This window comes from Triticum aestivum, chromosome 6B, assembly GCF_018294505.1.
Source record: "Triticum aestivum cultivar Chinese Spring chromosome 6B, IWGSC CS RefSeq v2.1, whole genome shotgun sequence".
In the NCBI taxonomy this organism is placed as follows: Eukaryota; Viridiplantae; Streptophyta; class Magnoliopsida; order Poales; family Poaceae; genus Triticum; species Triticum aestivum.
Window position 1 is genome coordinate 224,294,392 of NC_057810.1, and position 23,413 is coordinate 224,317,804.

The 23,413-nt window shown below is 42.4% G+C and overlaps 1 protein-coding gene across 2 annotated transcripts; it reads left to right on the forward strand.

Moving 5' to 3' along the window:
- Positions 1–15,201: 15,201 nt before the first annotated feature.
- LOC123136678 (uncharacterized) lies at positions 15,202–21,208 on the forward strand. Of its 2 annotated transcripts, XM_044556145.1 has the most exons (13): positions 15,202–15,408; positions 16,274–16,398; positions 16,508–16,612; positions 16,741–16,851; positions 16,976–17,086; positions 17,213–17,323; positions 19,321–19,386; positions 19,465–19,596; positions 19,676–19,800; positions 19,883–20,152; positions 20,346–20,476; positions 20,656–20,715; positions 20,800–21,208. In XM_044556145.1, exons 2-13 carry the CDS (start codon positions 16,296–16,298, stop codon positions 21,035–21,037), a joined length of 1,563 nt encoding a protein of 520 aa, XP_044412080.1. In that variant the 5' UTR covers positions 15,202–15,408; positions 16,274–16,295; the 3' UTR covers positions 21,038–21,208. The 2 variants fall into 2 exon arrangements, with proteins under 2 accessions (XP_044412080.1, XP_044412081.1); XM_044556146.1 differs by lacking the exon at positions 16,976–17,086.
- The last annotated feature ends 2,205 nt before the right edge of the window (positions 21,209–23,413 follow it).

Below are 23,413 nucleotides of genomic sequence, written 5' to 3' on the forward strand. Positions count from 1 at the left end.
CGGCCTCCTCCCCCTCCTCCTCTCTCCTTCCTCCTCCCTTCCCCTCCTCCCTCCATCTCTTTTTTTCTGTTTTTTACTGTAGTTTTTTTACTATTGTATAATGTAGTTTTTTTACTGTTTTTAGTAAGTGTTTAAAATAATTAGTAAGTAAATTAATAAAACTAGTTGAACTAGTTTATTTTTAGTAAGAACTAGTTGAATTAATAGAACTAATGTATTTTTAGTAAGAAAATTAATATAACTAGTTGAACTAGTTTATTTTTAGAAAGAACTAGTTTATTTTTATTTATAGTAAGTCTATTTTTAGTAAGAACTAGTTGAATTAATAGAACTAGTTGAACATGTCACATTTGTTGTTATTTTTTTAGTTTAAGCAATTATTCCCGCATCGACGTCGACGATGCCTATCCCGCATCCTCGTCGTCGATACCCGTCGTTCGCTAGGGTTTTAGTTGTATTAGTGATGTTATATGTATGATACTATTCGGGATGTATTAGTGATAACTTATAGGGTTTTGTTTTTGCAAAAATCTAGGAGCCCCTCCATCATCCCCACCGTCGTCCCCGTAACCGACCCCCTCCGGCCTCGAGATGAGACCAGCCAAATCTCCATGTCAATATGAGTCCTATAAGATATGATGTAGATAAAAACATGTATATCTTGTGTTGCTCAAATAGGATATGTGGTTTCCCAAGTGGCCGGTCATGTTTGCAGGTTACACCTTCAAGTGGCCTATGTTTTGCCAGAGTGTTGATTAATTTCCGTTCTGGCAAATTTCAGGCGCTCAATATGTCCTTTTTTAGCAAAGGTCATGCCAGAATTTTTCGTGAATTTTGGCATGACTTGTGCTAGAATATGTAGGAAATATCGAGTGGCCTGGATTTTCTAGAAAGATAACTAAACGATATTTCGCGTTGACTTTAAGTCTGTCGAGGCCGAAGAATCCCGACTATTGTCGTGGGGGTCATTTCTCCTTCTTCTCCTTGTGCTAGACCTTTGTTATGCACTAGGGGAAGGAGGAGTAATGACCATCACCGACGGTCGCAAATGTCAGAGAGGAATCAGTGAGGAAGAGTCTCCACCATATAAGAGAGGACGAAGAATCCCGACTGTTGTCATGGGGGTAGCTTCTCCTTCGTTCTCATGTGCTAGACAATTTGGTGTAATGCACTCGGGAACGAAAGGAGGAGCTACCATCACCGACGGTTGAATATATACACCACGTGAGCTGAGAGTTTTCAAGATAAGAATCGACAGACTGATAGTCAACCCGTGATGAATAATAATGATCTAATTTAGTTTCTATAGTACATATATTTAATTGTACAAGTTTAATCTTTGAATTATGAACATAGAAAATGCCGTCGGACGAAGAAGGTCCCGGGGAGTGCTCCTGGTGCGGCGATAACCGGGGTTTCTGCGAGAGGCCTCACTTGGTAGAAGGTCAGCGCTCCAGCATTAAGCTCGAGGAGGCCTTTGATTGTGATACGATAAGCTACGACACAAAGTGTTTTTTTCATAATTAAGCTCGACTTCTACTACTTCAACGTGTAATTTTCGTCTTTTACAATTCGACTAGCTTATCCCATGCCATGCAAGATGCTATGTCTTGGAGAGGATGGGTTTTGAAGATCATGAGAGGAATGAAACAAAGAAAATTAACCTAAGGACCCATCATGGTATGGATTTTGAGGTAAATCTATACAATTCTGAGAGCATATCCCATTTTGGTTGCCCGGGTTGGGAAGCACTTTGCAAGATGTATGATTTTCAAGAGGTTATGTTTGTCACCATGGATCTTGGTGATCCTGACATCGAGGTGGACAATTTGGACATTTGGGTCCTTATTGATACGCTTCCAATTCTACCGCTATGTGAGTTTCTCAAACATAGTTATTAACTAATTTATATTGTTTATTTCAAAATTGTGACAGCTTATTTCCATTGATAGCTTATTTTCATTCTCCAAAGAATGTGCGGAAGATGGTAGACAGAACCTACTACACCGATGGCTCTGAGTTAACTTATCAGGAGAAAATTCATCTGGTCGCATATTGTACTGACCTCGAGAATTACAATGCCTATTATAAAACTCCTCCACAGTATGGTCAATATGTGCCACTAGTGCACGTGTTGAACCACGATAACTTCCATGGAGATGCCCTGGTAAGATTTTTTTACTATTACGACATCCGTGCATCTTTTGCATACTTCTAAAACTGAACTACATTGCTAACTATGAAGTTATTACTATGTTTTTCAGCAAAAAATCCTGATGGATTGTGTGCCTTATTCGATGTATTAGAATGGTCGCCTTGATGTTTTGAACATACAGCTATGTCATCCTACGAATCTCACATGTCCATACCGGATATCTAAAACTGGTGAACACATGATAATCAAAGAATGGGAAAATGTATGGGCAGTCGTAAGGAGGATCTTGGAAGCAACATTGTGCGAAAGGCAAGAATTGGAGACAGGATAATCTCCATTCTCCATAATGGAGAGTCAGGGGATATCTTGTTTTATGCTATTTTACCTAAGAGAATATAGTAGGTCCTAAGAGAATGTAGTAGGTTCTATGAGGTACAATATGTTTATGAGAGTTGATGATGAGGAGGAGTTGTGATTATGACTAGTGACCAACTTTCTATGTGATGTCTCATTGATGAAAACGATGATCATGAGGAGGTGTTATATGACAATGATGTATTATGATGATAAGTTGTTAATGATATGATGATGATGATGATATTTATTATATCAATGGGTGAAAGAACCGCGAATTAGTTTCAAGTGGATGTCCATCCACTTGAAACTAGTCCATTGTTCTTTCTCCCAGTGATGTAATAACTCATTATGATGTAAAAACAATCTCTAAATTGTTGCGGTATGAAAACTTGTATAAAGGTGTATGAATACAACATGAAATAAAAAAGAAGTAAAATACGAAATAATAGTAGTAGCGCGTGCTGGGAGAAGCGCTACTGCTAATTACCAGTAGCGCTCATTGTAGAAAACGCTACTACTAGGTCGATATAGCAGTAGCATGGTCTAACCGATGCTACTGCTAACCTTTAGTTGTAGCGCCTTACTAGTAGCGCGGTTCCCGTGCTACTGATAGGCATTAAACCCGCGCTACTACTAGGGTTTTCCCTAGTAGTGAGTCCCTAGTATGCCTCTACTTGACTAGCTCGTTAATCAAAGATGGTTATGTTTCCTAACCATAGACATGTGTTGTCATTTGATGAACGGGATCACATCATTAGGAGAATGATGTGATGGACATGACCCATCCGTTAGCTTAGCATTACGATCGTGTTAATTTCATTGCTACTGCTTTCTTCATGACTTATACAAGTTCCTCATACTATGAGAGTATGCAACTCCCAAATACCGGAGGAACACTTTCTGTGCTACCAAATGTCACAACATAAATGGGTGATTATAAAGGTGCTCTACAGGTGTCTCTGAAGGTGTTTGTTGGGTTGGCATAGATAGAGATTAGGATTTGTCACTCTGTGTTTCGGAGAGGTATCTTTGGGCCCTCTCAGTAATACTCATCACTATAAGCCTTGCAAGCATTGTGACTAATGAGTTAGTTGCGGGATGAAGTATAATGGAACAAATAAAGAGACTTGCCGGTAACGAGATTGAACTAGGTATTGAGATACCGACGATCGAATCTCGGGCAAGTAACATACTGATGACAAAGGGCACAACGTATGTTCTTATGCGGTTTGACCGATAAAGATCTTCGTAGAATATGTAGGAACCAATATGAGCATCCAGGTTCCGCTATTGGTTATTGACCGGAGATGAGTCTCGGTCATGTCTACATAGTTCTCAAACCCATAGGGTCCGCACGCTTAACGTTCGATGATGATTGGTATTATGAGTTTATGGTTTTTGATGTACCAAAGATTGTTCGAAGTCCCGGATATGATCACGGACATGACGAGGAGTCTCGAAATGGTCGAGGCATAAAGATTGATAGATTGGACGACTATATTCGGACACCGGAAGTGTTCCGGAGAAGTTTCGGATAAAACCGGAGTACTAGGAGGTTACTGGAACCCCCCGGGGAGTGTATGGGCCTTATTGGGCCTTAGTGGGAGAGAGGAGGAGGCGACCAGGTGGAGGGCGCCCCCCAAGCGCAATCCGAATTGGGTGGGGGCCGGCCTCCCCTTTCCTTCCCTCTCTCTCCCCCTTCCTTTCTCTCCTACTCCAACTAGGGAAAGGGGAATCCTACTCCCACCGAGAGTAGGACTCTCCCCTTGGGCGCGCCATGAGAGGGCCGGCCCTCCCCCTCCTCCACTCCTTTATATACGAAGGAGAGGGGCACCCCATAGACACACAAGTTGACAATTGTTTTAGCCATGTGCAGTGCCCCCCTCCAGGGTTACACACCTCGGCCATATCGTCGTAGTGCTTAGGCGAAGCCCTGCGCTGGTAACTTCATCATAACCATCACCACGCCGTCGTGCTGGCGAAACTCTTCCTCAACCTCAGTTGGATCTAGAGTTCGTGGGATGTCACCGAGCTGAACGTGTGCAGATCATGGAGATGTCGTACCTTCGGTGCTAGGATCGGTCGGATCGTGAAGACGTATGACTACATCAATCGTGTTGCGATAACGCTTTTGCTTTCGGTCTATGAGGGTACGTAGACAACACTCTCCCCTCTCGTTGCTATGCATCACCTAGTGATAGATCTTGCGTGATCGTAGGAATTTTTTTTGAAATTACTGCGTTCCCCAACACTGGGCGGCTGCTACGTCTTGAGCTTGTGTTGGTTTTCCTTGAAGAGGAAAGGGTGATGCAGCAATAGTAGCGTAAGTATTTCCCTCAGTTTTTGAGAACCAAGGTATCAATCCAGTAGGAGGCGCCTCAAAAGTCCCATGCACCTACACAAACAAACAAGAACTCGCAACCAACGCAATAAAGGGGTTGTCAATCCCTTCACGACCACTTGCAAAAGTGAGATCTGATAGAGATAGTATGATAAGATAAATATATTTTTGGTATTTTATAATATAGATTGGAAAAGTAAAGATGCAAATAAAAGTAGATTGAAAGCTTTATGTGATAAAAGATAGACCCGGGGGCCATAGGTTTCACTAGTGGCTTCTCTCAAAATAGAATAAGTATTACGATGGGTGAACAAATTACTGTCGAGCAATTGATAGAAAAGCGAATAATTATGAGATTATCTAGGCATGATCATGTATATAGGCATCACGTCCGTGACAAGTAGACTGACTCCTGCCTGCATCTACTACTATTACTCCACACATCAACCGCTATCCAGCATGCATCTAGAGTATTAAGTTCATAAAGAACAGAGTAACGCATTAAGAAAGATGACATGATGTAGAGGGATAAACTCATGCAATATGATATAAACCCCATCTTTTTGTCCTCGATGGCAACAATACAATATGTGCCTTGCTGCCCCTGCTGTCACTGGGAAAGGACACCGCAAGATTGAACCCAAAGCCAAGCACTTATCCTATTGCAAGAAAGATCAATCTAGTAGGCCAAACCAAACTAATAATTCGAAGAGACTTGCAAAGATAACTTAATCACACATAAAAGAATTCAGAGGAGATTCAAAAATTTCTCATAGATAAACTTGATCATAAACCCACAATTCATCGGATCTCGACAAACACACCGCAAAAAGAGTTACATCGAATAGATCTCCAAGAAGATCAAGGAGAACATGGTATTGAGATTCAAAGAGAGAGAAGAAGCCCTCTAGATAATAACTATGGACCCGAAGGTTTGTGTTAAACTACTCACAACTCATCGGAGAGGCTATGGTGTTGATGTAGAAGCCCTCCGTGGTTGATTCCCCCTCCGGCAGAGCGCCGACGAAGGCTCCAAGATGGGATCTCGCGGATACAAAAGGTTACGGTGGTGGAAATAGTTTTTCATGGTCTCTTTTGATGTTCTCGGGGTACGTGGGTATATATAGGAGGAATTAGTAGGTCAGTAGCCGCCCGAGGGGCCCACGAGATAGGGGGCGCGTCCAGTAGGGGGGGGGGTGCCTTCCACCCTCGTGGCCGCCTCGATTGCTTCTTGACTTGCACTCCAAGTCCTCTGGATCATGTTCGTTACAAAAATCACACTCCCGAATGTTTCATTCCGTTTGGACTCCGCTCGATATTCCTTTTCTTCGAAACACTAAAATAGGCACACAAAAAACAGCAATACGGGTTGGGCCTCCGGTTAGTAGGTTAGTCCCAAAAATGATATAAATGTGTAAAGTAAAGCCCATAAACATCCAAAACGGGTAATATGATAGCATGGAACAATAAAAAATTATAGATACGTTGGAGATGTATCAAGCATCCCCAAGCTTAATTCCTGCTCGTTCTCGAGTAGGTAAATGATAAAAATATAATTTTTGATGTGGAATGCTACCTAGCATAATTCTCAATGTAATTTTCTTTATTGTGGCATAAATGTTCAGATCCAAATGATTCAAAATAAAAGTTCATATTGACATAAGAAATAGTAATACTTCAAGCATACTAATCAAAGCAATCATGTCTTCTCAAGATAACATGGCTAAAGAAAGTTCATCCCTACAAAATCATATAGTTAGGCTATGCTTCATTTTCGTCACACAAAAATGCTCCCATCTTATACACCTCCGATGACAAGCCAAGCAATTGTTTCGTACTTACATAATCTCAAACTTTTTCAACTTTCACACAATACATGAGCGTGAGCCATGGATATAGCACTATGGATGGAATAGAATATGATGATGGGGATTGTGTGGAGAAGACAAAAAAGGAGAAAGCCTCACATTGACGAGGATAATCAACGGGCTATAGAGATGCCCATCAATTGATGTCAACATGAGGAGTAGGGATTGCCATGCAACGGATACACTAGAGCTATAAATGTATGAAAGCTCAACAAAAGAAACTAGTGGGTGTGCATCCAACTTGCTTGCTCACAAAGACCTAGAGCATTTGAGGAAGCCCATCGTAGGAATATACAAGCCAAGTTCTATAATGAAAAATTCCCACTAGTATATGAAAGTGACAACATATGAGACTTGCTATATGAAGAACATGGTGCTACTTTGAAGCACAAGTGTGGAAAAAAAAGATAGTAACATTGCCCCTTTTTTATTTTCTTTTTTTGGGCCTTTCTTTTTTTATTTGGCCTTTTTTTTTATTTGGAGACAATGCTCTAATAATGATGATCATCACACTTCTATTTATTTACAACTCATGAATTACAACTCAAAACTAGAACAATATATGACTCTATATGAATGCCTCCGGTGGTGTACCGGTATGGGCAATGAATCAAGAGTGACATGTATGAAAAATTATCCATGGTGGCTTTGTCACAAATACGATGTCAACTACATGATCATGCAAGGCAATATGACAATGATGATGCGTGTCATGATGATAAACAGAACGGTGGAAAGTTGCATGGCAATATATCTCAGAATGGCTATGGAAATGCCATAATAGGTAGGTATGGTGGCTGTTCTGAGGAAGATATAAGGAGGTTTATGTGTGACAGAGCGTATCGTATCACGGGGTTTGGATGCACCGGCGAAGTTTGCACCAACTCTCAAGGTGAGAAAGGGCAATGCATGGTACCGAAGAGGCTAGCAATGGTGGAAAGGTGAGAGTGCGTATAATCCATGGACTCAATATTAGTCAAAAGAACTCATATACTTATTGCAAAAATCTACAAGTCATCAAAAACCAAGCACTACGCGCATGCTCCTAGGGGGATAGATTGGTAGGAAAATACCATCGCTCGTCCCCGACCGCCACTCATAAGGATGCACAATCTAAGAACACCTCATGTTTCAAATATGTTACACAACTTTCACCATACGTGCATGCTACGGGACTTGCTAACTTCAACACAAGCATTCTTTAAATTCATAATCACCCAACTAGCATGACTCTAATATCACTACCTCCATATCTCAAAACAATTATCAAGTATCAAATTGATCATAGCATCCAATTCACTTCCTATGATAGTTTTTATTATACCAACTTGGATGCTCATCATTCTAGGACCAATTTTATAACCATGGCAAATACCATGCTGTTCTAAAATACTCTCAAAATAATATAAGTGAAGCATGAGAGACTAACAATTTCTACAAAATTAAGCCACCGCCGTGCTCTAAAAGATATAAGTGAAGCACTAGAGCAAAACTATCTAGCTCAAAAGATATAAGTGAAGCACATAGAGTATTCTAATAAATTCCAATCAAGTGGGTTTCTCCCAAAAGGTGTGTATAGCAAGGATGATTGTGGTAAACTAAAAATTAAAGACTAATATCATACAAGAAGCTCCAAGCAAAACACATATCATGTGGCGAATAAAAATATAGCTCCAAGTAAAGTTACCGATAAACGAAGACGAAAGAGGGGATGCCTTCCTGGGGCAGCCCAAAGCTTAGCATTTTGGCTATTCTTGAATATCTTGGGGTGCCATGGGCATCCTCAAGCTTAGGCTCTTGCCACTCCTTATTCCATAGTCCATCAAATCTTTACCCAAAACTTGAAAACTTCACAACACAAAACTCAACAGGAAATCTCATAAGCTCCGTTAGTGAAAGAAAGAAAAACCACCACATAAGGTACTGTAATGAACTCATTATTTATTTATATTGGTGTTAAACCTACTGTATTCCAAGTTCTCTATGGTTCATACTACTTAATACTAGCCATAGATGCATCAAAATAAGCAATCAACACACGAAAAACAAAATCTGTCAAAAACAGAACAGTCTGTAGCAATCTGTAACTCTCGAATACTTCTGGAACTTTAAAAATCCTACAAAAATAGAAAGTCCTGGGCAATTTATCTATCGATCTACATCAAAAAGAATCAATGCAAAATCACGTTTCTGTGAATTACTAAAATTATTTTCGTGCATGCGAAGTTTCTATTTTTCAGCAGAATCAAATTAACTATCACCATAGGTTATCCTATAGGTTCTACTTGGCACCAACACTAATTAAAACATAAAAACACATCTAAACAGAAGGTAGGTGCAAAATTTATTGAATAAAAACAAGGAAAAATATTGGGTTGTCTCCCAACAAGCGCTTTTCTTTAAAGCCTTTTAGCTAGGCATTGATAATTTTAATGATGCTCACATGAAAGACAAGAATTGAAGCGTAAAGAGAGCATCATGAAACACGTGACAAACACATCTAAGTCTAACATACTTCCTATGCATAGGAATATTATAAGCAAACAAATTTGCAATGCAAGCAAAAACTAGCATATGCAAGGAATAAGAAAAAGATGATAGCAATCTCAACATGACGAGAGGTAATTTAGTAAGATAAAAATTTCTACGACCATATTTTCCTCTCTCATAATAATTACATGTAGGATCATAGGCAAATTTAACAAAATAGCTATCACATAACATATTCTCAACACGATACACATGCATGTAAAGTTGACACTCTTCCAAAATAGTGGGATTATCATTAACTAAAGTCATGACCTCTCCAAACCCACTTTCAATATTATTGCAAACACTATGATCAATCTCATATTCATCATGGGGCTTAAATAAACTTTCAAGATCATAAGAAGAATCACCCCAATCATGATCATTGCAACAAGTAGTAGACATAGCAAAACTAGCATCCCCAAGCTTAGGGTTTTGCATATTATTAGCACAATTGACATCAAGAGAATTTATAGTAAAATCACTGCAATCATGCTTTTTATTCAAAGATCTATCATGAATCACTTCATAAAGTATTTCATCACAATTTTCAGATTCACAGATTTCAAGCAAAACTTCATAAAGATAATCTAGTGCACAAAACTCACTAGCAATTGGTTCATCATAATTGGATCTCTTAAAAAGATTAGCAAGCGGATGAGGATCCATAGATCTTAGCTTCTTTGTTTAGTAATAAATACACAATTATTCCAACCAAACAAGCAAACGAGCCAAGTAAGACATTAAGGTAAACGAAAAGACAAACAGAAGAAGGGCAAATAAAACGGCAAGGGTGAAGTGGGGGAGAGGAAAACGAGAGGCAAATGGCAAATAATGTAATGCAAGGGAGATGAGTTTGTGATGGGTACTTGGTATGTCTTGACTTGAGCGAAGACCTCACAGGCAACGGCGCCAGAAATCCTTCTTGCTACGTCTTGAGCTTGCGTTGGCTTTCCTTGAAGAGGAAAGGGTGACGCAACAATAGTAGCGTAAGTATTTCCCTCAGTTTTTGAGAACCAAGGTATCAATCCAGTAGGAGGCTCCTCAAAAGTCCCACGCACCTACACAAACAAACAAGAACTCGCAACCAACGCAATAAAGGGGTTGTCAGTCCCTTCACGGCCACTTGCAAAAGTGAGATTTGATAGAGATAGTATGATAAGATAAATATATTTTTGGTATTTTATAATACAGATTGGAAAAGTAAAGATGCAAATAAAAGTAGATTGAAAGCTTTATATGATAAAAGATAGACCCGGGGGCGATAGGTTTCACTAGTGGCTTCTCTCAAAATAGCATAAGTATTATGGTGGGTGAACAAATTACTGTCGAGCAATTGATAGAAAAGCGAATATTATGAGATTATCTAGGCATGATCATGTATATAGGGATCACGTCTGTGACAAGTAGACCGACTCCTGCCTGCATCTACTACTATTACTCCACACATCGACCGCTATCCAGCATGCATCTAGAGTATTAAGTTCATAAAGAACAAAGTAACGCATTAAGAAAGATGACATGATGTAGAGGGATAAACTCATGCAATATGATATAAACCCCATCTTTTTATCCTCGATGGCAACAATACAATACGTGCCTTGTTGCCCCTGCTGTCACTGGGAAAGGACACCGCAAGATGGAATCCAAAGCTAAGCACTTCTCCTATTTCAAGAAAGATCAATCTAGTAGGCCAAACCAAACTGATAATTCGAAGAGACTTGCAAAGATAAATTAATCACACATAAAAGAATTCAAAGGAGATTCAAATATTTCTCATAGATAAACTTGATCATAAACCCACAATTCATCGGATCTCGACAAACACACCGCAAAAAGAGTTACATTAAATAGATCTCCAAGAAGATCAAGGAGAACATGGTATTGAGATTCAAAGAGAGAGAATAAGCCATCTAGCTAATAACTATGGACCCGAAGGTCTGTGGTAAACTACTCACAACTCATTGGAGAGGCTATGGTGTTGATGTAGAAGCCCTCCGTGGTCGATTCCCCCTCCGACGGAGCACCGACGAAGGCTCCAAGATGGGATCTCGCAGATACAGAAGGTTACGGTGGTGGAAATAGTTTTTCATGGTCTCTTTTGATGTTCTCGGGGTACGTGGGTATATATAGGAGGAAGAAGTAGGTCAGTGGCCGCCCGAGGGGCCCATGAGATAGGGGGGCGCGCCCAGTAGGGGGGGCGCCCTCCACCCTCGTGGCCGCCTCGATTGCTTCTTAACTTGCACTCCAAATCCTCTGGATCACGTTCGTTCCAAAAATCACGCTCCCAAAGGTTTCATTCCGTTTGGACTCCGTTTGATATTCCTTTTCTTTGAAACACTAAAATAGGCAAAAAAACAACAATACGGGTTGGGCCTCCGGTTAGTAGGTTAGTCCCAAAAATGATATAAATGTGTAAAGTAAAGCCTATAAACATCCAAAACGGGTAATATAATAGCATGGAACAATCAAAAATTGTAGATACGTTGGAGACGTATCAGCGGCCAGCCACGCCTGATGGTTAACCAAGTGGGGTGGCATAGGGAGCAGTTGCACAGGTTGAGGGGCTGGCCAATGACCCCAGCCACCATTATCAAGATCATCTTGAGCTGCACCTTGCCAGCATTATTTCCCGTCTGAGGTGCTCCATTCTGCACCAGCCAATTATGCACTTGTTGCTGATACATCTGCTCTACAGTGAGGTCGGGGCCGAACTGGGGGTGAGGGTTTCCATCAGGAGGTGGTGGTTCTTCCCCTGCCGGCAACACTTCAGGTAGCAAATCATTCCAGTCATTGCTGCGCAAAATCGTATCTGAATGGTCCAACAGTCACGCACACCTCCAAGTTGCCAAACAATAAAACTTTTGGGTATTAAATGGAGGCGGAGAACACGAGCTTTGAGCATGATAGAACTACGATCTTGTCTTGGATTGTACCAGGAAACCAAAGATCCGTAACCTTCCAGGGCCTTGTTGATGTAATAATCAATTTGGTAGTCGTACGGGAAGCCAAAGAACATTAACCAGACTTCAGGACCAAATGAAGTGGTGCCGCGATTGAGCGCCTCATTGTGCGGGACAAATGAGATAAGCAAATCTTCATCTTCCAACTCTAAATGAGTGCTTACTACCGTATCTCTAATGAAGGAATCCACAAAGCCGAAAATCCCAATCCCGAACGGGTGATCACCGACCTCAGTGGTGAACATCTGAGCTTCATGAAGGAGGGCAACAATCTGGTTGCGGCTGGCAGCTCTATGATGTAGTGGGACGTAGTGGTCGGCCTCTGCAATGGCCAGATAATCATGGTTGAGAGGAGCAATGGGGCCAACGACCATGCCGCTGCGCACCAGACGGTCAGCCGGCCCAGGCTCGACGACGAACCCCGGTGGAAGGAAAGGGACGGGGTTCAGTGGGTAGTTCGCCATGGTCGAGATGCTAGGTGGATGGAGTGTTTGCAGTGGTGACGGGACAGGGCGGAGAGAGGGCTTTTGGGTTTTCGAGGTAGAAAACGGAGCATGAGGGGGGGGGTGGGAGGGGGTTGAGCCTTGACTACCCACCTCCACTTCTTCAGAAAATTCTGCCGTCTACAAGCTTTCTCCACGTGTCCATAGAAGCCACAGGCTGAGCAGCGGATGGACTATTTGGATAGATGCACATGCCGGTGGCCACAGTTGGGTTGTCCAGAGAATCCGGCTGGATTGATCTTAGTATTGCCAAATGAAGAAACTTGACCATTTTTTTGTGAAACAGGGGCACGCTTGGGGCAGTCAATGGATTTCTGGTTAGGGCCCGAACAGTTAATGCATATGATTCTGGCTTCGCAATTAAGCCTGTTGTGCCCCCATTGGAGACATGTTGAGCATAAAGCAGCCCAGTTATTGACGAGATCATTGATTTCCTTCTGGGAATATTGAGCCTGGGCCAGATCAACCTTATGTTGCGCCTTGAGTATTGGTGGCCAAAATTCGTGCGGAGGAGCGTATTTGAACATCGACTTAAAATAACACCGGGGCAACGGGCATAAGGCAAATTCAGCGGGCATTTAAATGAGCCCAAAGGGAGGCATTCAATGACTTGATTTTCCTCAGACTTTGCATGCTCCAAATAATGATTCATTAAAGAAATGCGGTATTGTCCGGGGCAGAAACTATGCCAGGAACGTTGCTCGGAGGAAATGAGCCAATTTGAATTTGAATTTACTGCGTATGATCCGAATAGGAAGAAGAAGCTTCATGAGCATTCTTGTTTGAGAAGGTCCAATTATCCAACAGAACAAGCCCAAATTTGCTAAGTTCCCTCGAGGAGGAGGGATCAAACTGCTCCCTGGGAGTCAAAAAACTGAGAGAAGATTTGAGTGCTATGGTCCTGCGGTCCACAATATCAACCAACTCCTGATCAGCATGCCAATGATTATCCAAAGAATGAGCTTTGGCAAAACGACCATTGAACAAGTGAAAGTGACACACGAAATCAGGCCAAATACGATCTTTGAGCCCATAGACGAAATGCCCCACTTTGTTATTGGCCACATAAAAGCGAAATGAACGTGGAGTGATTTGTAGCACTTTGAAACCCTAAGAGATCCCTCCAAGACAACATTGCGAAGCAATACCCACTAAATCCACAGAAAGAGGGAACGAAGCCGAAGAGAAAGAAACCACCAAGAAAAACTCCTTGGTGTCCCGAGATGGAGAAAAGTGCACCGTTGAGCCAAACTTGCTTCTCACCTGATCTGCAAGGGCCAAGCCCAGAGCAAAGTCCCAATGCAGTAAGCTTTCCATGGAGGATTAAGCTAGAGGGCGCCATTGTAGGTGGAGTGCAGGTGGGATGGGATGGGAGGGGAGGAGAGGAGAGCCATTCTTCACACTACTCGGAACAAGTAATGTTAACTCCTCGGTCCCACCACTCAAGGATGTTATTAACCCAGTTTTGGCAATTTGAGGGTGTTATTTGTCCCGGTTTTGAGTTCAGGGTGGTATGTATCCTAAAGAAGTAATTTGAGGGTGTTATTTGTAATGGAGTCCTTGCTAACAAGCATATGATCACAAGCTCTCAATGTCCTCTTTGCACTTCGGATTGTGAGAGTATTGCCCTAGAGTTCAAGAAATCTAGAGGATATTGGGACTGCAAGATGTGGTTCAGGAGGTGTGTGCGTTGGAGAGGGATGGCGGATCGGTGTTGGCTGATCTTCTTCTATCAACGAACAATACCATGGCTCATATGACTAATGTTCAACGCAATGACCTTGTGGCCACTACAGTGTGGTACGTTTGGTGGGAAAGACGTTGCTACACTCATGGTGAATATGTGTATGAACCAAGTAGGTCAGCGCAAGCAATATTAGCTCTTGCTAAGAGTTTTTCCAAGGCAAAGTCGAAGCAAGCAAATCTGAGAAGATATGGATGGAGTAAGCCACCGGAGGGAGTTCTCAAACATAATGTCGATGCCACTTTTGATCTTGATAGGGGAACATGGGTTACGGGTGCAATCATACGAGATGAAGCTGGTTTCTTCATCGCAGCTTCATGCAGTGATATCCCTTTTGTGAAAGACGCGGTTACGGCAGAAGCTAGAGGTATACGAGATGGGCTCTTACTCGAAATGAAGTTGGGTGCAATAAAACTTGTTTCGAGTCCGACTGTACGAAGGTCGTCGAAGTCATGCAAGGGGGTGGTAATTCGCTAGGCCCGGCAACCGCAATTTATGAAGGATGTTCTTTTCTAGCTAGAAATTTTATTTCTATTATGTTTTCCCACTGCCCTAGGGAGGCCAATGCGGCGGCAGATTTATTGGCTAGAAGCTCGGAGTTCTCTCATACAATTGTTTGGAAAACGAAGCCTCCGGAGTTTCTAGTAGATGTATTAACAAACGATATATCACTTTTTGCGCATGAAAATATAAACCGCCGTCATATAAACCGCCATGACATCTTTCCCTCAGAAAAGAAAGGTAAGAAAAAGAGGCTGGCTGATCTCCTGCTGGAGTCGGCTACCGACCTTGATATATTCCCGTTCACCCCCTCCCCGTTTTACGTTTATTATTATTACTATTAGGTTTTCCCCTCCTTCTCTCGTGGCTACTTTCCTGTCGGCGACGTCCGGGCGAGCGGCGCCGCGCTCTTCGCCGGACCCTTTGCTGGCGACGAGCAGCAACCAGGTGCGCCCTTCCCTTCCCTTCCCTCTATGCAAAATCGAGCACCCAAACCCTAATTAAAGCTATTTGTATCCGGATCTGACCCTGTTACGTGGATGCATCGCACCCACTAACATCGATTTTTTGCAAACAAATTTACCGGATGTTCATACTGGATCTGCCCCTGCTAGCAGCACAGATATTTTTGTGCAGTTTTAGATTATACACAGAATTCTCTTGTATTCCTTTCAGATTATAGAGGGCTTGTTTCAGTGCGCATATGAACAGCTATGTCCTTTCTCTTTAGGCTCCATGTTTTTTTTATTGCAAAATTTTCCGACATGTTTTTAGTCCTTCCTCCAGAAGGACGAGGAAATCTTAAATGAGAGAGATGTTCCCCATTTGTCACTGCTTCTATGGTAGTTTTGCATGTCTGGTCTAGACTAAGTAATAAGAGAAGACATACGACCTACATCATGTTCTCATGGAACTTAAAATATATGATTGACTACCTGAATTTACACCAACATCAATATAAACGTTAAACCATAAGGTCATTCCTTTCAGTTGTGTCTTTTCAGGCAACAACCTGTGTTCCTAGATACCATCAGTGTATGTTTTCTAGGAGCTCATTGTCAGTTTTTCAATACAGTTGGACACAACTTAAGGAATAGGCTCGCTGCATATTTGCATAGGTTAGGCGAAACAGTTCGCTGCCTTTTCAGGTTAGACGTAGTTGAGCTAGGAAATGATCTGATTCATCCACCTTCTATGGGGACCTCAACCAAAATTGTCAAAGTTGGTTTTTGGGGTTAAGTTCATATAGCGCCCTGTAGATTGGTTGGCCTGATGATATTACAGCGTTGCTTTAATGTTGATAACTCTACAGCACTGCTTCACTCTTGGAAAAGATGAGGAAAACTAAGGGGGGTGATGATGATGGCACAAGAAGATCACAAAAGAGTAGACGAGCTTGCAATAGTAAAGGAGACGGAACCAAGTCATTGGACTCATGTATGCTGCCTCTTCCTCTTTATTAGCATCCCTTTGAATTGATTGATCTGTAAATAGTTTTACAACATTGCTTCGCCTTGTTTTTTTTTCCAAAAAAATCCTACTGCAGTATTGGTAAAGGTGCGAGGAGGTTGTAGGGTTCTTGAGCATCTCTTAGGAAGAATACATAGGAGTAGAAGAGTTTGCAAAAAGAAAACCAATTCATTAACATCAGGTATGCTGCTTCTTCCTCTTTTTTTTAGCATCCCTTTGATTGGTTTGATTGCTGTAGTTTTACAGTGTTGCTTTACTGTGAGTGTTTACAACTTCACATCCTTTTCCCCACAAAAAATCTTGCTGCAGCCTGGGTAAAGATGTGGGAAATTAGGAGGTCTTTTGATGATCTCACAGAAAGATTACAAGAGAGTAGGGTTCACAATGGTGAAGAAGAGGAAACCAAGTCATTGGCATCAGGTATGCTGCTCCTTCCTCTTTTTTTAGCATCCCTTTGATTGGTTTTATTGCTATAGTTTCAGTGTTGCTTTACTGTTGAGTGTTGACAACTTAACATCTTTTTCCCTAAAAAATCCTGCTGCAGTCTGGGGAAAGGCGTGGAAAATTAGGAGGGCTGTTCATGATCTCACAGAAATATTACATGACTGTATGGTTCGCAATGGTGAAGAAGAGGAAACCAAGTCATTGGCATCAGGTATGCTGCTTCTTCCTCTTTTTTTAGCATCCCTTTGATTGGTTTGATTGCTATAGTTTAACAGTGTTGCTTTACTGTTGAGTGTTGACAACTTCATATCTTTTTCCCCCAAAAATCCTGCTGCAGTCTGGGAGAGGGTGAGAAAAATTATGAGGGCTGTTGATGATCTCACATTAAGCTTACATAAGAGTAGGGTTCTCAATGGTAAAGAAGAGGTAACCAATTCATTGGCATCAGGTATACTTATTCTTCCTCTTTTGTTAGCATCCCTTCGATTGGTTTTACTGTCAAGAAATAACGCATGGGCCATGGTTTTTAGAGAGTGATGAATTGGGTTTGCTTGCACTGAAAAAGTCTAAAATACCTTCCAAAGTTCCAATCCTGCTCAACTGCGTTGCCCTGTCTAGATCTGCGTACCAACCAGCACCCCTGTCCCTAGCTGCGTGGTGGCCTTGGCACACAGCCATGTCATCATCCATGTAATATGCGACATCAGCAAAACCACTTTCAAAACCACCCGTTGGGTTATTTGGACGTTTTTTGTTTCCTATGTGAGGGGGGTGTAGTAGGCTAAAGCCAATAGTAAATCCGGAGATCCCTTTTGGAGCTCAAGCTCCAGGCAGTTCGCTATCAAGGGCCACAAGAGCATCAAGATTGGCGTAATGAGCGTATTGAGGATAGTTTTGTCATGTATTTGACCTTTTTGCTATTTCACAAATCCAACTCTTGACACAGCCTGGGTCACATGTGGGCACCAACTTTTGCATCTTCAATGCAGCTGCACAGTTGTACTCTGTCCACCCGAATTTAAGATTCAAGTTTTAGCCGATGATTAGGACATAGTAATATACAACCGGGATTTAGCACTAGCTTCCATGGGCGGGGATGCAGAGTTGACATCACTAATCCATGATGATTAGCAGACGGTGAAAACAAATCTCAGCTCATCCATCTGCAAAATCATTACTCACCAGTAACAAGAATCTGCTGTCCCACAATTTTTTGCAGAAACAAATGGACTGTTGTCATCTCCATAACTTCTGGATCTGTGCATGGGAGGTTTCTCAAATTCACACAAAAGCCTGAATAAGATCCCCACAAATAATAGATAATAATCTTCACTGCGCATGACACATGATAATTTGCCTCAAAATATATAGAAAATGTACACAAGAACTACAAGATTTTGCTCATATTTCAACAATGATAAAAGCAAAGAATGGTTGAAACCACATTGTACAAACTAATCGGTGTATTAAAAAACAATCACATGAACCCCATGGGTTCATAGTTTCTAGTACACAAGCTATTATTAGCCCATGGTTTGAACATTAAAAAATTATCCCCAAAAGCATTTAGTTTACCAACAACTTCCTAATATAATGGTACATACAGAGGGCAAAATCATGTACCTAAAGCAAGGAAAAAAAATCAAAGAACAAAAGAAACACAAACAAAAGTCAATCCTGCCATCACTGGGACTGTTTTCCACACATGGTGACGCCTTCCTCCTCAAAAGATGGTTGACGCCAAACACTGCACCTCAGATGCAGTCGAAAGCATCGTGTTGACCACCCTGCCTCACATGCGCTGCAGAGTGGACCTGGTAGTCATACCGCCAGACCCACCAGGGAGAGGTCTCCTCCCCATCTCCCCCTCCGATCTAATTCTATTGCTTACATCAGAGAAAAGAGAGGAGAGACGATAGACGCGGTGCCAAGAAAGTTATGCATGAGGGAGGGAGGGAGGGAGGGAGGGAGGGAGAGAGAGAGAGAGAGACCCCACTGGTTGTCACTATACTGTATTTTTTCTGGTATCGCTACTGGCATTTTAAAGAAAAATGATTTTGGCACAGATCCAAGGATGCATTGAACGACCAGGATATTGGGTTGTCGCTTGGGATCCAAAATGCTTCTGTCTTACATCTGTACTTAATAGTTATCAACTACTCCCTCCGTCCCAAAGTAAGTGTCTCAAGCTTAGTACAATTTTGTTCTAGAGTTAGTACAAAGTTGAGACACTTATTTTGGGACGGAGGGAGTAATTTAGAAAACGCGTTCATTGTGTCAGTGCAATGTTCTTTGGTATGTTCGTGTAGACCGACTTATAATGTGAATTGTTGCTCATTGTCATCATAATCAAATTTAAGAATAATCCGCAGGATTTATGCGAATTTACTTGCATGTATGGTAGTAGTATATGTCAGTGCTGATCGCTTGACCTCGTTGCACCAGTACACAAGAAGAAACTGCATCCGGATCTAGTCTCCATGGGTTACCCTGAGCCACCAAAACTAGATGGTGAGTCGGTGCTTGTAAATTTACTGACCCTTTCACCACTCTGCTGTACAACTAACAACCACATCTATCTTACATCAGGTAGCATGATTTTGGTTAATACTTTCGAAGAGACTTTTGGCGACACATATCCTAAAGGTGATTGGCGTGAATTCAGTGAAAAGGCTTCTTCTAAGATTAGTCGCTATGTTGTCGCGCTTGCTTCATTCAGTGGTGAGTTACTGCAACGCCCATTTATTATGTCATATTTGTATTTGAGTCATCACTTGTTAATAATAAAAATCATGCACAGGAGGGAAAAGGCACTTTGCATGCTCAGGTTTTTTTATTGAATGGAATGGATCTACGGTTATTCTGACATCAGCGAGCTTGGTTAGAAGTTCAAGTGATGAAAACAAGATCGATCGAAACTTGGAGGTTGGTCCTCCTCATTATTCTTTCTTTGCATAGATTGCTGTTCTCTAAAATTGTTGCTTAATTCTCACTGGATCATTTGTAGATTAAAGTGTTGCTTCCCAAGGGACGGCTCATAGATGGCACACTAAAGCATTATAGCCTACACTATAATGTTGCTCTAGTCAGTTTCAAGGATTGCCGTGTTGTTTGTCCAGCAATTATTCAGCGTCGTCGGTATGTGTGCTCTAAAATAGCAGCTGTAGGGCGTTGTTTCAACTCAGGCACACTAATGGCCAAGATTGGGGAAGAGGTCACCTGGACAGGCACACTTGATTGCGTTTGCATTGAACGAATATCATGTAAAATCAGCAAGGTGGGTATGCTGTTGCTATTTCCTGCCTAGCTATGTTTACATGGTGGAAGTAAATAGTACTCCCTCCGTCCCATAATGTAAGACGTTTTTTGACACCACACTAGTGTCAAAAAACGTCTTACATTATGGGACGGAGGGAGTAGTATCTATTTGGATTGGAAGTTACAACATGTCCTTCATGTCACCTTGCTAGGCTGGTATTGGAGGACCCCTTGTTAATTTGGACGGGGAAGTTGTTGGCATGGACTTCTACGATCCGAGGATAGGAACCCCTATCGTGATGTGGGACCATGTTGAACACATTCTGCAACATATAGAAAAGAGGTATGCCTAGCTAGCTTTCCTTTCTGGGTATTCAAGTGCTTTAAGTGTTTTTAATGTGGTGTTAATGGTGTTCACTTGGGCTGAATATTTTTAAGAACCTTGCTGAACTAAGCAGCTTCAGTGAAGCAGCATGAATGAATTCTATTGCTAAATCTATTTATCGGTATGTTCGGCAACAGTGACCCCTCCGGCGCGGCTTTCTGGAAAATGGCTGGGGATCCCAGCAAGAGGCTAAATAGGTGGGTGTTATCTGATGCAATTAATCGTCACTGTTAAGCTAGTTTCATTCAATCTTTGGATAAATATTAAGATTGTTACTACAGGTGGCCTGTGCCTGCGCCATGTTGGCGTAGCCGTGAGGACGTGGAGAAGGACAAGAAATCTGAGGAAGATGAGATGAACCTTGAACCCCCGCCCCTACCCCCCAGGGAGAGTTTCTCATGGGTCTTCAATTTCTTTCAACAGAAGCCGGGCTCTGAACCCTCATCCAGTCACATAAACCGCAGTAACCCATTCATATACGGATTCATAGATGGAAAGAAAGTTTTACTGTCTATTTGATACGTGGCTGCATTTCGTTGGGATGTTGGCTAGTTTTCACGAGGATCTGCTTGTTGCTAGTCTTAGCAAATATTACATGTGTTGCTCCGCTTGCTCTCTTGAATTATCCAGTGTGTGCAGCCTTGTGTAATACTCGATGGTGATGACTTTAGTTTATATATTGTCCATACACGTCGTAAGGCCTGTGATGCTGGGTTTTTTCTTTTAATTGGAACCCACGAGTCCATTAACTAGTGCACCGAGCAAGCTCGCCAGCCACTTGAACCCTTGCACAGTTTGGTAAGTCCTCAGGCCAAATCTGCCTTCGATTGTGCTCATGAGAATCATAAGCTGGCATAGCGAGCGCAGCTCTATTACACTAAATTGAAGTTCATGCGCAGGAAGACATGCAAGTCTCTGTAGAGGATTCCTTCTGGTGCTCGGTCAAAATCGCTGCTTTGGAGGGCTCGCACCAAGATGCAACTTTGGATCTCAAAGCCCGAATTGCTGCAGAACAAGCTTCAGCTTCTGTTTGTTGGCCACATATGCCAAACGCCCCACCCCAGAACCTCGGACTGCACCTGTATTGTCTCGTCTCACAAAGCCCCGTCCCTGCTACTCCCTCCGTTAAGCCTTTTTAGAGATTTCAACATGGGCTTTTTGGAGATTTCAACATGAACTATATACGAAGCAAAATAGGTGAATTTGCACTCTTAAATATGTTTATTGAAATCCTTAAAAAAACTTATTTTTAGAAACGGAGGAAGTATATGATTCCGTATGATAAGCTCGGTCTATTTTTATCTTAAGCACCTCTCCCTACGGGGCCTGCCATATGACTGCTTCCCAGCTAATAGGCGCTCAACTTTTTTCTTCTTTTTTGGTCGGAAATTTGTCGCACAAACAAAACGGTTCGCGTTTCTTTCTTCCGCCAGAAGAAAGAAAAGATGACCTCGCCGCCAGGAGTCTTCCCCGCTGCCGCCGTCCGGCGGCTCGCCTCCGCCGGCGGCCTTGGTCGTCGGTGGTGAGGCGGGTCGCCGGATCCATGCGCGTGGATCGTTTTCTCTCTTGTAGATTAGGATTTTAGGCCGTTCATCGTCTTGACTTCGGCGGCGGCGATGGCGGCGCTGAATAAAGTTTCTTCGGATCCTACTCCAACAAGGCGATCGGTCCTATGATTGGGGATGGATTTGACAATCAGTCTGTTCAAGCAAGGATTGCGTGGCGGCGGCGACATCCTTGTGGTGGACCTGTGTCCTCGGGCTCCGCCATTGCGACGGCGTTTGCTCCAGCGCCGGCGCGGAGCTTGGGAGGTAGTCCAGGAGCGGATGCAGATTGTGGTCTGCATCGGCGACATCTGGAAGATGGTGGATCGTGTGCTGGGTTCGCGGTTCGTGGATGGCAGATGTGGTTTTCTCGCCCGATCTGGAGTTTGATGGTGTGTCCGGGGTGTTGCCCCGGTCTGATTCGTTCAACGGTAATGGTTTTTACCTTTGGTGAGCCACCTTGGAGGTCCGCAAAGCTGCATGTCAGCGATGGAGCCGCTACGAGCTCAGGTATGAAGGTGATCCGTCACTTTTCCCTTTGGTGGCTATTGTCGTGGTCCCAGAGACAGGTGACGGGTGTTGGTGTCAAGTTCAGAGGTTTCTTCAATCTTGATTGTAATTTTACTTCTTGGTTGTTGTTCCTTTGTGCAAAGGCTAGCTTTCTGCTGTCTTTTCAGTTTTGCCAGGTCAGTTACGTGATTTGTACTATGATACTTATGATATAAATGAGACACGTATTACCATGAAAAAAAAACTAATAGGCGCTCGGTCCGACCACGTGACACATGTGGAGGTGCTCGGTCCGGCTGACGTAACGCCAATGATTCAGAGCACCATCTTGATTTGAAATACAGTTTCGTCAATGGCCCAGGTTTTTTCCCAGAATTGATTTTGTTCCTCCTGCTCCTTCAATTCCAAAGCAGACGAAATGTCAGTTTGTTCCTCTTCCATTTGAAGGATCTCGTTTACCAATGATTTTGCATCCGGGCATGCACACAAGCGTTGTCGGCTTGTCTCTCTGTCTCCAAATCCAGCATTCTACACACTTTTCTTACTACCTCCGTCTAGGTGAATAAATCATTCGCGTAGTTTTAGGTCATCGATTTGAGCAATTCAATATGTGTTATATGTCATGAAAAGTATATCACTAGATTTCTACATGGATGTAGTTTCTGAATATATATATTTTGTTAAGTATAATACATATTTAGATAGTTAAATCGTCGACCTAGAACTACGCAAATAACTTATTCACCGAGACGGAGGTAGTACTTCCTTGCATTGGAGAAATAAATATGCACCATCTTCATATTGTCCCTGACAACACAAGCAGTGTGTATCACACTTCGGC

What these genes read in the sequence shown, in the direction of transcription:
- LOC123136678 (XM_044556145.1), top strand. Translation starts at nt 16,296, where the DNA reads ATGAGGAAAACTAAGGGGGGTGATGATGATGGCACAAGAAGATCACAA. An exon ending in AACCAAGTCATTGGCATCAG is followed by an intron (nt 17,087 to 17,212) that starts GTATGCTGCTTC and finishes ATCCTGCTGCAG; the next exon opens with TCTGGGAGAGGGTGAGAAAA. An exon ending in CCCAGCAAGAGGCTAAATAG is followed by an intron (nt 20,716 to 20,799) that starts GTGGGTGTTATC and finishes TTGTTACTACAG; the next exon opens with GTGGCCTGTGCCTGCGCCAT.